General features: G+C 63.0%; 1 protein-coding gene across 1 annotated transcript in view; it reads left to right on the forward strand.

Annotated features, from left to right (window-relative positions):
• Positions 1-13,112, forward strand: part of HSPG2 (heparan sulfate proteoglycan 2) — a 44,345-nt gene that overhangs the window by 8,317 nt on the left and 22,916 nt on the right. The window contains 30 exon segments of the mRNA XM_036396368.1: positions 759-1,004; positions 2,165-2,284; positions 2,356-2,487; positions 3,641-3,785; positions 4,113-4,261; positions 4,341-4,487; positions 4,563-4,726; positions 4,798-4,974; positions 5,510-5,706; positions 5,783-5,930; positions 6,019-6,146; positions 6,216-6,302; positions 6,381-6,439; positions 6,513-6,580; positions 7,067-7,207; positions 8,225-8,401; positions 8,501-8,680; positions 8,868-8,986; positions 9,062-9,173; positions 9,252-9,365; positions 9,444-9,571; positions 9,649-9,735; positions 9,821-9,870; positions 9,954-10,042; positions 10,117-10,257; positions 10,338-10,529; positions 11,462-11,554; positions 11,648-11,728; positions 11,809-12,039; positions 12,921-13,034. Of these exon segments, the coding sequence (XP_036252261.1) occupies positions 759-1,004; positions 2,165-2,284; positions 2,356-2,487; positions 3,641-3,785; positions 4,113-4,261; positions 4,341-4,487; positions 4,563-4,726; positions 4,798-4,974; positions 5,510-5,706; positions 5,783-5,930; positions 6,019-6,146; positions 6,216-6,302; positions 6,381-6,439; positions 6,513-6,580; positions 7,067-7,207; positions 8,225-8,401; positions 8,501-8,680; positions 8,868-8,986; positions 9,062-9,173; positions 9,252-9,365; positions 9,444-9,571; positions 9,649-9,735; positions 9,821-9,870; positions 9,954-10,042; positions 10,117-10,257; positions 10,338-10,529; positions 11,462-11,554; positions 11,648-11,728; positions 11,809-12,039; positions 12,921-13,034 (4,016 nt within the window).

Here is a 13,112-nt window from a genome sequence, read left to right on the forward strand (position 1 = left end):
CATTATACTCTACTGCCCCCTCATTTCCCCCCAAACCCCCTGCACCCCATGAACACTCCCCACACCCCTTTTGCCCAGTACACCCCTCTATACCACTCTGCACCCCCATTTCTCACTTTAACCCCCATGCACCCCCATTTTATCCCTATGCCCCCATAAACACTCCTCACACCCCTTTTTTCCCCATATAACCCCATTTTGCAGAGCATCCCATTTTGCCCCTGCACCCCCAAAAGCCCCCCTTGCACCCCTCCCCTCCAGCCCCACCCAGACCCTCCCTCTTCCCCCCTAAATCGCCCCCTAACCCCCTTCACCCCATGAACACTCCCCACACCCCTTTTGCCCAGTACACCCCTCTATACCACTCTGCACCCCCATTTCTGACTTTAATTCCCCTGCACCCCCATTTTACCCCTATGCCCCATAAACACTCTTCACATCCCTTTTGTCCCCCATATAACCCCCCTGCACCCCATTTTTGCCCCTACACCCCCATAAACCCCCCTTGCACCCCTCCCACAATCCTTTTGTCCTCTATACCACTACACCCCCATTTCTCATTTTAATCCCCCTGCACCTCCATTTTACCTCTATGCCCCATAAACACTCTTCACATCCCTTTTTTCGCCCATATAACCCTTCTGCACCCCATTTTTGCCCCTAAACCCCCCCCTCATAAGCCCCCTTTGCACCCCTCCCCTCCAGCCCCTCCCTCTTCACCCCTAAATCCCCCCTAACCCCCTTTTATCTGCCCCCAGAGCCCTCCCCACGGCCGCCCCCCAGCACCGCCCGCCCGGCCACCACCACGCGCCCACTGAGCACCGTCCCCGTGGGCACCACCCCCGCGTCCCCCCTGCGCCCCTTCACCCCACGGCCCCCAAAACCAGCACCTGGGGGGTGCCAGGGGGGCGAGGCCGCCTGCAGGGACGGGCGCTGCGTGCCCCGGGACTACCTGTGCGACGGAGAGCGCGACTGCGCCGACGGCTCCGACGAGGACGCCTGCGGTGGGTCTGGGGGATGGAGGGGCTTTGTGGGGGGCTCCACCTGCGCTTCAGCAGGACCCTGTGTCCCATGACAAACTGCTGGAATAGGTGGCAGGCCGTGGCTTGGGCAGGTTCGCTCTGGGCTGGGCTGGGAAGGGCTGATGGAGAGCTGGGAGGTGATGCAGTCGGTGTTGGGGCACCAGGTGTGTCCCCCAGGGATCCCTGTTGGGCCCAGTCCTGGTAAAGTAAAGTGAAGATCGTCTTTGCTGATGGTCTGGGTGAGGGCATTGAGATCCACACCAAGCTGGGTGGAGGTGTGATCTGCTGGAGGGTTGAGGGCTCTGCAGAGGGACCTGGACAGGCTGGATCCAAGGGATGAATCCATCGGTGTGAGGTTTAACAAGTCCAGGTGCCGGGTCCTGCACTTTGACCACAACAACCCCTGCAGGGCTACAGATTGAGGGGCTGGAGAGCAGCCAGGCAGAAAGGGACCTGCAGGGACTGATGGACAGCAGGCTGGACACGAGCCAGCAGTGAGCCCAGGTGGGCAAGGTGGCCAATGGCTCCTGGCCTGGCTCAGGAATGGTGTGGCCAGCAGGAGCAGGGCAGGGATTGTTCCCCTCTGCTCGGCACTGGTTGGGCAGCACCTCGAGAGCTGTGTCCAGTTCTGGGCCTCCCCAATTTAGGAAGGCCATGGAGGGGCTGGAGCGTGTCCAGAGAAGGGCAGAAAGGCTGGTGAGGGGTCTGGAGCACAAATCCTGTGAGGAGCAGCTGAGGGAGCTGGGGGGCTCCTGATCCTCCTAACCCTGGAGAAAAGGAGGCTCAGGGGGGACCTTATCGCTCTACAACTCCCTGAAAGGAAAGTGCAGCCCAGTGGGAGCTGAGCTCTACTCCCAGAGAACTGGGAACAGGATGAGAGGACACAGCCCTGAGGTGTGCAGGAGAGGTTTAGGCTGCACATTAGGAAGAAGCTCTACACAGAAAGGGTGACTGGCACTGGATGGGGCTGCCCAGGGAGGTGGTGGAGCCACCATCCCTGGAAGGGTTTAAAGAAAGCCCGGATGTGGCACTCAGTGCCATGGTCTGGGTGACAAGGTGGTGTTGGGTCATCAATGATCTCAAAGGTCTTTTCCACCCTGGGATTTTGGGATTCTGGGTGCTGACCTGCCCCGTGCCCCCAGGCACCCCGTCCCCCTGCGAGCCCAACGAGTTCAAGTGTGCCAACGGGCACTGCGCCCTCAAGCTCTGGCGCTGCGACGGCGAGAACGACTGCGGCGACGGCTCCGACGAGAGCGACTGCCGTGAGTACGGGGGCTCGGGGACGCCGTGGGGACACGGGGACACGGCTGACCCCGTGCTGTCCCCCCTGCAGCCACCAAGGCGCCCGGGGCGGCCTGTGGGCCGGCGGAATTCCGGTGTGTGTCCAGCGGGAGCTGCATCCGAGCCAGCTACCAGTGCGACAGGGAGCCCGACTGCCCCGACCGCAGCGACGAGGTTGGATGTGGTGAGTGACACCAGAGGGGACAGCTCGGCAGGCAGGGGACATGGGGACCAAGGCTGGGCTGGGATGCTGTGTTAGGGATGCTCTGATGCTGGGGGCATGTGGTGCTGTGGCACCAGGATGGGGACACTGTGCCCAAGCTGTCCTTGGGGTACGGGGCTGTGTCTGAGCTGTGCCAGGGACCCTCTGCTGTGACACCAGGCTGGGGACACTGCCCGGGGCCTTGTGCCAGTGCAGAGGGCTGGGGACATTGTGTCATGGTGCCAGGCTGGTGGCACTGTGCTTGGGGACATGGGGACATGCCATGGCACTGGGCTGGGGACTCTGTGCACGAGCCAGTGCCACAGGACCATACCGGGGACACTGTGTTTGGGGACATTGTGCCATGGCACTGGGCTGGGGACTCTGTGCCCAAGCCAGTGCCACAGGACCATACCGGGGACACTGTGGCACTGTGGCACGGTGCTGGCTGCCACACTGGGGACAGTGCCACACTGGGAAGCCTGTGTCATGGCACCAGGCTGGGGACCCTGTGCTGGGAGCTTGACCCCAGGTAGTGCCATGCTGGGGACATGTCATAGAACCAGGCTGGCCACCACACTGGGGACCCTGTCCCCAAGCTGGACTGGAGGCAGTACCAAAGAACCTGTCCCCGGGTGGGTCTGGGGTGGCAGTGACAGTGTCCCCATCTTCCAGCGGTGCCACACAGAGCCGATGGTATCAGTGGCAGTGACAATGACAGTGGCAGTGTCCCAGTTCCCTGGGGTGCCAGCAGGGCAGGTGGTGCTGATGGTAGTGGCAGTCCAGAATGACAGGGGTGACAGTGACAGTGTCCTTGACACCTGGGGCGGGTGGTGACTGTGTCAGTGGTAGTGGTGGTGACAATGACTGGGTGGGGGGTGGCAGTGGCAGTGTCCCTGTCCCCCAGTGGTGCCGGTGGTGGTGACAGTGACTGACTGGGTGGCGGTGGCAGTGTCCCTGTCCCCCGGTGGTGCCGGTGGCGGTGACAGTGACTGACTGGGTGGCGGTGGCAGTGTCCCTGTCCCCCGGTGGTGCCGGTGGCAGTGACAGTGACTGACTGGGTGGCAGTGGCAGTGTCCCTGTCCCCCGGTGGTGCCGGTGGCGGTGACAGTGACTGACTGGGTGGCGGTGGCAGTGCCCCCACAGGTGGTGACGCTGCCGCGGGAGTCGGTGACGGCGGTGCCAGGCCAGACCGTCACCTTCACCTGTGTGGCCACCGGTGTCCCCACCCCCATCGTCACCTGGCGCCTGAACTGGGGACACACCCCCAGCAGCCACAGGTGGGCGGGGCTTGTGCGATGGGAGGAGCTTGCGACTGGGGCGGGGCCGGGATGTAAGCTGGTCATGCAGAGGGAATGGGCTCCTGGGTTGGGGCTGGGTGCTGGGTGTGCAGGGCACTGGGTGTGTGGGGCACTGGGTGTGCAGGGCACTGGGTGTGCAGGGCACTGGGTGTGCAGGGCACCGGGTGTCCAGGCTATTGGGTGTACTGGGTGTACAGAGCCCCAGGTGTGCCAGGTACTGCGTGTGCTGGGCACAGGGTGTGTGTGGCTCCTGGCTGTGCTGGGCTCCACTTGTGCCAGGCTCTGGGTAGCAAACGTGCCCCACAGGGTGTCGATCGTGAGCGAGGCTGGGCAGGGCACCCTGACAATCCGGGACGTGAAGGAGGCTGATCAAGGCGCTTACACCTGCGAGGCCATCAACACCCTGGGCATGGTGTTCGGCATCCCTGACAGCATCCTCACCGTCACCCGCCCTGGTGAGCCGCCCCTCCCCGCTCCGTGCCACCAATCCCACCGTGGCACTGTCACCATCACCCGCTGTCTCATCTCCCACAGGGCCATGTCCCGAGGGCCACTTCCAGGTGACAGGGACATCCCGCTGCCTGCCCTGCTTCTGCTTCGGTGTCACCACCTCCTGCCGTGCCACCAGCCGGCACCGCCACCGCCTCCACCTGCGCTTCAACCGCCCCGACGACTTCAAGGGTGAGCTGTGGGGACAGGGGACAGGGGCTGGACAGGAGCAAGGGACACAGCAGGGGCTGAGCGTTTTCCTTGCAGGTGTCAACGTGACGGTGCCAGCAGCGCCATCCGCACCGGTGCTCTCGGCCACCCAACTCCACGTGGATGTGGGCACTGAGGAATTCCAGCTCCTGGACCTGTCCCGCCGCTTCCTGGCGCTGGACGCCTTCTGGGCACTGCCAGAGCCCTTCCTTGGGGACAAGGTGATGCCGGGGCAGGGTCAGGGCTGGGGCACACCAGTGGCACGGCCGCTGACAGCCTGCTGTGCTGCCAGGTGGACGCCTACGGGGGAGCGCTGAGCTACGGGGTGCGGTACCGGCTGGGCCGGGGGCCCCCCGAGCCCACCGCCCACCCCGACGTGCTGCTGCGGGGCCACGGGCGGCAGCTGCGGGCACGGGCTGGTGACACACAGCCTGACGTCCTCAACCGGCGGCACGTGCCCCTCACCGAGGTGGGTGTGAGAAGGGGTGGTGGTGGTGATGGTGATGGATGAGTGATGGTGAGGATGGTGGTGGTGATGGATGAGTGATGCTGGGGATGGGTGGGTGATACTGGGGATGGGTGGGTGATGCTGGGGATGGATGAGTGATGCTGGGGATGGGTATGTGATGATGAGGATGAGTGGGTGATGCTGGTGGTGGTGATGGATGAATGATGGTGGTGGTGGGTGATGCAGGCAGGGGGTGGGTGACACTGGTTATACTGGTGGGTGGGTGAATCCAGGGATAGGATGGAGATGCTGGTGAAGGGTGGGTGATGCTGGTGGCAAGTGGGTGATGCTGGTGGTGGTGATGCAGATAAGGGGTGGGTGACACTGGTTATACTGGCGGGTGGGTGAATCCAGGGACGGGAAGAAGATACTGATGAAGGGTGGGTGATGCTGGTAGCAGTGATGTTGATGATGGGCACTGATGCTGGTGGGGACAGGTGGGTGATGCCAGCATTACCATCACCCTGCTGTGACACTGCTGTCACCGTCCTGGCAGGATCACTGGGAGGACGAGCAGGGTGCCCCTGTGAGCCGGGAGCTGCTGCTGCTGGTGCTGCAGGGGCTGGAGGGCATCTTCATCCGGGCGGTGTATGACGGGCGCATGGCCAGCGTGGGGCTCAGTGACGTGGCCATGGACATCACCAGCACTGCAGACACTGGCCTGGGGCCGGCTGGCGACGTCGAGGAGTGCAGGTGAGCACTGGCAGCAAGGTGACGGGCTCAGTGCCACTGCTGCTGTGATGCCACTGTCACACTGCTCTGTCTCCAGGTGCCCCGTGGGCTACACGGGGCTGTCGTGCCAACGCTGTGCCCCCCGTTTTGAGCGGGTGACAAGGGGACCCTACCTGGGGACCTGCTCTGGCTGTGGCTGCCATGGCCACTCGAGCACCTGTGACCCCGTTTTTGGGCACTGCTTGGTAAGGAGTGAGGGGTTGACGAGGTGACAAGGGGACAGGGACCCAGCACAGGATCACCACTCCCCTGTGACACGTGTCCCCCTCCCAGAACTGCCAGCACAACACGGAGGGTCCCCAGTGTGAGAAGTGCAAACCTGGCTTCTTCGGCGATGCCACCAAGGGCACAGCCACCGCTTGTCACCCTTGTCCCTGTCCCTACACGGAGCCATCTCGCAGGTGGGTGCCAACCCCAGGGACCAGCCCCTGATGTCACTGCCCTGGTGTCACCGTCATTGTCACCCACAGGTTCTCGGAGTCCTGCTTTTTGGACACAGATGGCCAGGCCACCTGCGACGCCTGCGCCCCTGGATATGCTGGTCGCCGCTGCGAGAGGTGGGTGGGGGGTCCCTCCCCATAACCCCCCCACCTGACACCCCACCCATCACCCACCTATCACCCACCCATCCATAGGTGCGCCCCAGGCTACGAGGGAGACCCCATCCAGCCGGGTGGCAAGTGCACCCCGATTGGTGAGTGGAGGGTGCTGGTTGGGGGGTCCCTGCACCCTTGGGTGCCCCCCACCCTCACCCTCGCTGCCTGCAGGCCAGGAGCTCATCAAGTGTGATGCCCGCGGGGGCCAGGACGAGGCGGGTGGCACTTGTCGCTGCAAGGTGAGGGCAGGGGGCTGGGGGACAGTGGGGCAATATTGGTGGGGACAATGCAGGGGGCAACGGGGGGCTGGGTGTTGCCATCACCCACTGCACCAGCCTGGTCCCAGGTACCCAGTCCCTGCCCTAGCACCCATCTGAACTCTACCCCATGGCACCCAGCTCCCCTGAGGCAACCAGTCCCACTCTCCCATGGTAGCGAGTGCCACCCCCATAGCGCCCAGTTCAATCCCTGGGGTGCCCAGTCCAATCCACCCAGCACCAATCCCATCCCCTGCCCCATGGCACCCAGCCCAACCCCCCAGCAGGACCCTCTCCAACCCCCCATAACACCCAGTCCAATCCCCCCAGCACCAATGACAACACCCCCATGGCACCCAGTCTGGTCCCTGGGGTACCCAGTCCCACCAGTCCCCCCCAGTCCATCCCACCCCCTGCAGCCAGTCCCACCCATTTCCCTGCTCACCCCTGCCCTCCCTGTGCCCCCAGCCCAACGTCCGTGGCCGGCTCTGTGACTCCTGTGCCGCTGGCACCTTCCACCTGAGCGCTGCCAACCCTGCAGGCTGCCTGCCCTGCTTCTGCATGGGGCTGTCCCGCTCCTGCGCCAGCTCCGCCTGGCACCGCCACCAGGTACCCACAGCACGGGACAGGCTGGGCCATCCTGGGCCATGGCCTGCCAGGTCTTGTCATTGTCTCAATGTGCCATTCCATGGTGTGGCGTGTCTTGTCATTGTCTTGATGTGCCATGCCATCCCATGCCGTTCCATGCTTTGTCATTGTCTTGATGTTCCATGCCATGCCATGCCATGCCATGCCTTGTTTTTGTCTTGACATGCCATTCTATGCCATGGCATGTCTTGTCATTGTCTTGACATGTCATTCCATGTATGCCATGCCTCGTCATTGTCTTGACAATCCATGCCATGGCATGGCGTGTCTTGTCATTGTCTTGATGTGCTGTGCCGTGCCATGCCATGCCATGCCATGCCATGCCATGCCATGCCATGCCATGCCATGCCATGCCATGCCATGCCATTGTCTTGATGTTCCATGCTATGTCATGCCATGCCACGCCTTGTCATTGTCTTGACGTACCATGCCATAGTAGTGCCATGCCATGCCGTGGTGCCGTGCCATGTTGTGCCATGTCTTGCTGTGCTGTGCAGTGATGTTCCATTATGTGTTGTGTCGTGCCATATGGTGTCATGCCATGCCATGTACTGTCACGATACACGGTCTGTAGTATTACACTGTGCCATGCCATGTCGTGCCATGTCTTGCCATGTCTTGCTGTGCTGTTCAGTGACGTGCCATTGTAGGTTGTGCCATGCCACATGGTGCCATGCCATGCACTGTCACGATACACGTCACCGTGCCATGGCATGCTCTGTAGTGTTACACTGTGCCGTTCCACGTGGTGCCAGGTAGCACCACATTGTGCTGTGCTGTGCCATAATGTCATGTCACCATGCCGTGGCATGCCATGTAGTGCCATGGTGCCATGTCATGCAACACACATGTCGTGCCTTGTCGTGCCATATAGGGCCATGCTGTGCCAAGTGATGCCATGCAATGTCATGCAGTGTCCTGCCGTGCCATGTGGTGCCATGCCGTGCCAGGCCATGCCCACCACAATCCCTCTCCCAGGTGCTGCTCAGCTCTGAGGACTCGGCGCCGCTGCCCCTGGCCAACCTGTCGGGGTCACGGCTGGCGGGGGCAGTGCCACACTTCGTGTCCCCGCGGGAGCTGCGCTTCGACGCCTTCCGAGAGCTGCCACGGGGTGTTCACTACTGGGTGCTGCCTGCACCCTTCACCGGGGATAAGGTGACACAGCCGCTCTGGGGACACCTCTGTGCCTCTGCATGTCCCCACCGCCCAATTGGGGGAGCCGGTGGCCCCGAGCCATGCTGAGTGTCCCCACAGGTGACAGCGTACGGCGGGGAGCTGCGGTACACGGTGACACACCGGGCCCCGGCGGGCGCTCCCCTGCCCCCCCGGCACCCTGATGTCCTGCTCCAGGGCAATGGGATCCTCCTGGAGCACTTCTCCAGTGCTACCCCCCCGGCTGGTGTCCCCACCACTGTCACCGTGCCCATCCGTGAGGTGAGAGGGGTCCCTGTGTGACACCCAGCGAGAGGGGTCATGGAGGGGGGGGGTCAGACTGGGTGCTGGGGAGGGGTTGGTCTGGGGGCCCCAGGGGTCAGACTGGCTGCCATGGGGACGTCACCCTGGATAGCCCAGGGTGCAGTGGGGGATGGCAGCCCCCATGTCACCCTGGTGTGTGGCACAGGGCGCCTGGCGCCGCGCAGATGGGCACGATGCCACCCGCGAGCACCTCCTGATGGCCCTGGCCGACGTGGACCTGTTCATGATTCGGGCATCCTACTCAGAGCAGCCAGAGGAGAGCAGGTGAGCTCCTGGTGGAGTCAGGAGGGGACACAGCAGGGTGGCAGGGCAGTGCTGACGTCCCCTCTGGCCCCGCAGACTGGCTGATGTCACCCTGGACGTGGCAGTGCCACACGCCACCGGCCGCCCGCCCGCGCTGGAGGTGGAGGATTGTGCCTGCCCCGCTGGGTACCGCGGGGCCTCGTGCCAGGTGAGACCCTCAGGCCCCCTCACTGCCACTGCAGGGGTGCTGAGCCGTGTCCCACCCCACTGCCACTGTCCCCTCTAGGACTGTGACACCGGCTACACCCGCAGCAGCGCCGGGCTCTACCTGGGCACCTGCGAGCCGTGCCAGTGCCACGGCCATGCCAGCGAGTGCCATCCTGACACCGGCGTCTGCCAGGTCAGCTGGGGACACCCAGGGGACTCTCCAGGAGCTCCCATGGCAGGGACACCGATGCCACCACCCCCTTTCTTACAGGGCTGCCGAGATCACACGGAGGGTCCCCAGTGTGACAAGTGCCAACCTGGCTACTACGGCGATGCCACCCGGGGCACCCCGGGCGACTGCCAGCCCTGTCCTTGCTATGGACCCCATGGGGACACCCAGTAGGTGCCATTCCCTGGTCTGTCCCATCCCTGAGGACACTGACTGGGTGTCACCTGTCCCTTTGTCCCCTCCACAGGGTGACAAAGATCTGCTTTGAGGACACGGATGGGCAGCCCACGTGCAGTGCCTGTGCCCCAGGGCACAGCGGGCGCCTCTGCGAGAGGTGACAGGGACACTGGGGTGGGGCAGGGGGCGTTTTTGGGGTGGCTGCTCCTCTCACTGCCTCGTTTGGGTTTGTCCCACCCTAGGTGCTTGCCCGGGTACGTGGGGGACCCACTACGGGGAGAGCCATGCCGAGGTGAGTGTCACAGGGCAGGACAAAGTGGTGTCCCCTGCGGTGGCACTAAGGGGGGTTGTGGCTGACTGTGTGTCACCCCTCAGTGCCTGGTGTCCCCGGTGCACAATGCCAGTGTGACCCACGAGGCAGCACCGGCGAGGGCTGCGATGCCAACGAGCAGTGTCACTGCAAGGTGAGCCTTGTGTGTGTGTCCCCAACCCCAGGAAGGGTGACAGAGCAATGTCACCGTGCTGTCTTCTCCCCTAGGCCAACGTGGAAGGTCCCCACTGTGCCACGTGCCGTCCCCACCACTTCCACCTGAGCGGGGATGAGCCAGCTGGGTGCCTGCCCTGCTTCTGCATGGGCATCGTTCAGCACTGCACCAGCACTGCCTACGCCCGTGGCACCGTGAGTGTACCCTCTTGTCCCCACACGTCCCCAGGGTGTCCCCACCTGTCCCAGACCCCTCTCACCCCTCGATCCCGCAGATCCGGACGTCCTTTGCCCCAGGGGATGCCCAGGGGTTCGCCCTGGTGAACCGCCAGCGCAGCACCCGCGTTGACAGCGGCTTTGGGGTGCAGCTGGGGCACCCCCAGCCCCACCTGACCTACGAGCGCTTCAGGGAGCTGCCCCCTGACTCCTACTACTGGCAGCTGCCACCTCCCTACCAGGGGGACAAGGTAACAGGGTGACCCCTGGGAGGACAGGGGTGCCCGTGGGAGCCATGGGAATGCCCCACCAGGGGCTGCACCCCCTCCCCATGGGCACCCTGGGCACTGTCAGGGGGGAGGATGGGCACAGCCTCTTTGTCTCTGCCCTTCTCCTTTTTCTTCTTCCTTTTCCCCTTTCCCTTCCCTTTTTCCTATTTTCACCTTGTCTTTTTCCCCTTTGCCCCTTCTGTTTTCCCTTTTCCCATTTTCTCCTAATTTTTGCCTTTTTCATCCCTACCCTGTGCCATCCCCTGTCCCCGTCATCATCCCCATTCTCCTCTTTTTCCCCTTTCCCCATCCCCTCCCCATCCTCTTCCGTTCCTCATCTCTATCCTCTTTCTTGCCCTTTTCCCCTTCCACTTTCCCCTCTCTCTTTTCCCTCTCCTCCTCCTCATCCCTATTTTATCTCATTACCTTCCCCATCCCCATCCCTGTCCCCATCATGCCCATCCTCTTCCCTTTGCCCATCCCATCCCATTATTCCATCCAATTCCATCCCATCCCATCCCATCCCATCCTCTTCCCTTTGCCTATCCTGTGCCATTATCCCATGCCATTATCCCATCCATTCCCATCCCATCCCATTATCCCATCCCATCCCATCCCATCCCATCCCATCCCATTATCCCATTATCCCATCCTATAATCCCATCCCATCCTATCCCATCCCATAATCCCATCCCATCCTATCCCATCCCATTATCCCATCCCATCATCCCATCCCGTTATCCCATGCTATCCCATGCTATCCCATGCTATCCCATGCTATCCCATAATCCCATAATCCCATAATCCCGTAATCCCATCCCATAATCCCATCCCATAATCCCATTATCCCGTAATCCCATTTTCCTGTAATCCCATTGTCCCATTATCCCGTTATCCCATCCCGGTGCTCCCAGGTGGGCTCCTATGGCGGTCGGCTGCGCTACACCCTGAGCTTCACCCCGGGGGGACAGGGAGCGCCCCTGCCCGACGCCGACGTCCAGATCACGGTAAGGGGGTGCTGGCTGGGGTGGCACAGGGACACACCGGGTGACACCGGGACCCCCTGACCCCCCTGTCCCCCTTGTCCCCCTTGTCCACAGGGCAATGACATCACGCTGGTGGCCTACCAGCCTGACCTGGCCCCACGGACCCCCCAGGCCTTCGAGATCATTTTTCGGGAGGTAGGAGGTGCTGGGCAGCCTTTGTCCCCGATGTCCCCCTTTGCCACGGCGTGTCCCCCGCTCACCCCCTGTTCCTGCAGCAATACTGGCAGCGGCCAGACGGGCAGCCAGCGACACGGGAGCACCTGCTGATGGCACTGGCTGACCTGGATGAGATCCTCATCCGAGCCACCTACTCCTCGAGCACGGCCGCGGCCGCCATCGCCGACGTGGCCATGGACACGGCCGTGCCCCCCCAGCCCGGCCTGCCCCCGGCCCCCGAGGTGGAGGAATGTCGCTGTCCCCCCGGATACCACGGGCTGTCCTGCCAGGTGAGCCCAGCCCAGCCCTCCCAGTGTCACCCCAACACCCCCATCACCTCCCTACCTTCCTCCCCAGTATCTCCTCATCATCCCCCTAATCATCCCCCAGCATCCCACCAGCAGCCCAGGGTGACCCTCTACCACCACCATCACTCCTTTCATCACTGTCCCTATCATCAACCCCAGCATCACCCAATCATGGCCGGTATCACCCTCCATCCCTCCAGCATCTGTCCAGCATCCCCCATCATCAACCCCCCTCACCTCCCATCATCATCCCTCCACCCTCTCATCCCCTGTCAAACCCATCATCACCCTGCCAGCCTCACCCCTGTGACCCCTCCATTCTCCCTGCAGTATCAGCCCCTCATCACCTTCCATCACCCCCCCAGCACTCCCTCCATCACCCCCGCCATCACGGCACCATCATCATCACCATCAGTCCCATCATTGCCCATCAGCCCCCAGCATCCCCCCAGCACCCCCCATATCACACCACACCATCACCTCCCATGACCCCACATCCTCCCCAGCATCACCCCTACATACTCCCACCCAGCATCACCCCCAGCATTCTCCATCAACTGCCCCAGCCCATCCATCATCATCCATCTGTCCCCAGACCCCCCCTCACCTCAGTATCCCCCCCATCACCCCCATCACCCCTCAATTCTCCCTTCAGCAGGGAGGATTTATCCCATCATTCTCCATCATCCCATCAGCATCCCCCCATCATCGCCATCACTCCCCCACCCTCCCCTCAGCATTGCTACCATCACCCCCATCACTCTTCATCACACCCAGCACCCCCACCATCACCCATCTGTCCCCCAAGCCCCCTGCCAGCCCTGCCCAGGCTGTGGGGGTGCCAGCTCTGTCCCTCCCTGCAGGACTGTGCCCCCGGGTACACGCGCACGGGCGGGGGGCTCTACCTGGGCCACTGCGAGCTGTGCGAGTGCAACGGCCACTCCGAGAGCTGCCACCCCGAGAGCGGCGCCTGCTCCGTGAGTCCCCACGTCCCCAACCTCCTGGGGGAAGCTGTGGTGTTGGCCCAGCCCTGACACCCCCGATCTGTGTCCCCA

The sequence above is a fragment of the Molothrus ater genome, chromosome 23 (assembly GCF_012460135.2).
Source record: "Molothrus ater isolate BHLD 08-10-18 breed brown headed cowbird chromosome 23, BPBGC_Mater_1.1, whole genome shotgun sequence".
NCBI classification, from domain to species: domain Eukaryota; kingdom Metazoa; phylum Chordata; class Aves; order Passeriformes; family Icteridae; genus Molothrus; species Molothrus ater.